The 2,165-nt window shown below is 35.0% G+C and overlaps 1 protein-coding gene across 1 annotated transcript; it reads right to left on the reverse strand.

Moving 5' to 3' along the window:
• Nucleotides 1-611: 611 nt before the first annotated feature.
• On the reverse strand, nt 612-1,505 carry LOC118933603 (bromodomain adjacent to zinc finger domain protein 2B-like). The gene has a single exon (XM_036928093.2). It carries the CDS (start codon nt 1,472-1,474, stop codon nt 995-997), a length of 480 nt encoding a protein of 159 aa, XP_036783988.2. The 5' UTR covers nt 1,475-1,505; the 3' UTR covers nt 612-994.
• Between the last annotated feature and the right edge of the window lie 660 nt (nt 1,506-2,165).

The following is a 2,165-nucleotide window of genomic DNA, read 5'->3' on the forward strand; positions in this document are numbered from 1 at the left end:
ATTCCACATGGATACAAATGATTATACTTTAATTTAGGCCTTGGTGGCTTAAAATTATGTAACAAAATAGAAAAATGGAAAACTAATATCCCCTACATCCTGTTTCAAAGGCAGGCACTACCAATATCAAGGAGATGCCACAGTGTTGGTAGAGGAAATTACTGTACAAGCTGTATAGCTATAATTATCTTCAGACTAAAATAAAATGCTACAATCCTTCTAAGGCATAAACAATAATGTCTCCAAACAATATGTACATGTAATACATATTTAAAACAAGACTCAGTATAAAAATAATCAACAGTATATACATGTCAATTTTTCTTCACTGTCTTGAAATACAATTTAACTACACAAGTGATGCAGCAACATATATATATATATATATATATATACACACACACACATATACATAAATGTACTTGTAACTGTACAGTAAAGTTTATTTATGGTGCTTTTATAGCATATCAGTGTAAACAGTTTAACTTGGCTTTGTTTTATATTTTAAAACATTCCTTGTACTTTCAAGATTTAAAGCAATTTTATAGTTCTTCCTTTTCACAGAAAATAAAGATTCTGAATGTGGTTTAATCATAAATAATTCATAAAATTAAATACATTCACTAAACATTAAACTACAAAGTAAAAAAAGGAAAAGTAGATATTTATTGAGAGGGAAAGGAGAACCATCTCCCACATTAGAGCTCTGGTGTTGAATATTCAGTGCGATTTGATATATTTTAATTGCTATCACTCTATAACACCCTTACCTTTGAAAATTCTTTGGGTGTGCTTCCCTGTTCTACCTAAATTAGCTGATAAATCACACAAACCAATAACCAAGGGCCTTGGTTGTTGTAGGAGTGAAGCCTTTAAAAATGGTATCATTCTTCTGATACTTTTTTTTGTGTGTGATACTTTTATTAAGGAAAAAAAAAAGTCATTACGTGTGTGCCTTGCACATTTATGTAAAATATAGTTCACATTGCTGGTCTTATTTGTCCTTATTGAAAAGGAAAAAAGAGAAATTATTGTAGCTTCGGCTCACTTTGAGCGTATCTGTCCACTTTTTTTCAAAATACTTCCTCATACTGTGGCCAGCTCTGCCTGTATCAGAATCATCTTCATTAAATGCTTCACAGTTGTCAAAAACAAGCCTGACATTGACAGCAAAGGCTTCCAGGTTTGGATACTGTCCACTAATTAATTTCTCTCTAATTATGGAAAAATCCATAGGCTTCTTAATAACTTTGGTATAACCAGGAACAAATTTCAAGTTTACAGGAAGACGAAAAGGCCATGCATCCTCATGAGTTTCTATTTCAGTAAGGATCATACTGCAAAGAGTCAAGTCCTTACAGTCATCTCGTTTTGCTTTCTTAACACAAGTAAAACTTGGTTGTTTTGACAAGTTACCAGAAGTGTTTTCCTCCATTTTTCTTTTTCTCTGGTCTTTGCTGAGATGAGTTTCCATTTCATTAAGGTTTGTACCGTGAAGAGTCAGGTCCTTAGAGTCATCTTGTTTCGGTTTCTTAATGGAACTAAAAGTTGGTAGTTTGGACAAGTCACCACAAGTGTTTTCCTCCATTTTTCCTTTTCTCAATGCTTCGCTGAGGTGAGTATGCATGTCAGTAAGGATCATCCGGGAAAAAGTCATGTCCAGGTAGAGGTCCAGGTTCTCTATCGGTTCCTTAGAATAAGTAAAAGGTGGTAGTTCTTTCAAGTCACAACAAATGTTTTCCTTTTCTCAACTCTTCACAGAGGTGAGTTACCATTTCAGCAAAGGCGAAACGGCAATTAGTCAGGTACAGAGACTCCTTTTGTTTCGGTTTCTTAACAGAAGTACAACTTGGTTGTTTTGACAAGTCACTAGAAGTGTTTGTCTCCATTTTTGCTTTTCTCGGGTCTTTGCTGAGAAGAGTTTCCATTTCATTAAGGTTCGTACTGCAAAGAGTCGGGTCCTTAGAGTCATCTTGTTTCAGTGTCTTAACGGAAGTAAAAGTTGGTAGTTTGGACAAGTCACCACAAGTGTTTTTCTCCATTTTTCCTTTTCTCAACTCTTCGCTGAGGGGAGTTACCATGTCAGCGAGGAACATCTCAGCCTCCTCTTGTTTCAGTTTCTTAACAGCAGTACAACTTGGTTGTTGTGACAAGTCACTAGAAGC

This window comes from Manis pentadactyla, chromosome 8 (assembly GCF_030020395.1).
Source record: "Manis pentadactyla isolate mManPen7 chromosome 8, mManPen7.hap1, whole genome shotgun sequence".
Taxonomy (NCBI): domain Eukaryota; kingdom Metazoa; phylum Chordata; class Mammalia; order Pholidota; family Manidae; genus Manis; species Manis pentadactyla.

What these genes read in the sequence shown, in the direction of transcription:
- LOC118933603 (XM_036928093.2), bottom strand. Translation starts at nt 1,474, where the DNA reads ATGGAAACTCATCTCAGCAAAGACCAGAGAAAAAGAAAAATGGAGGAA.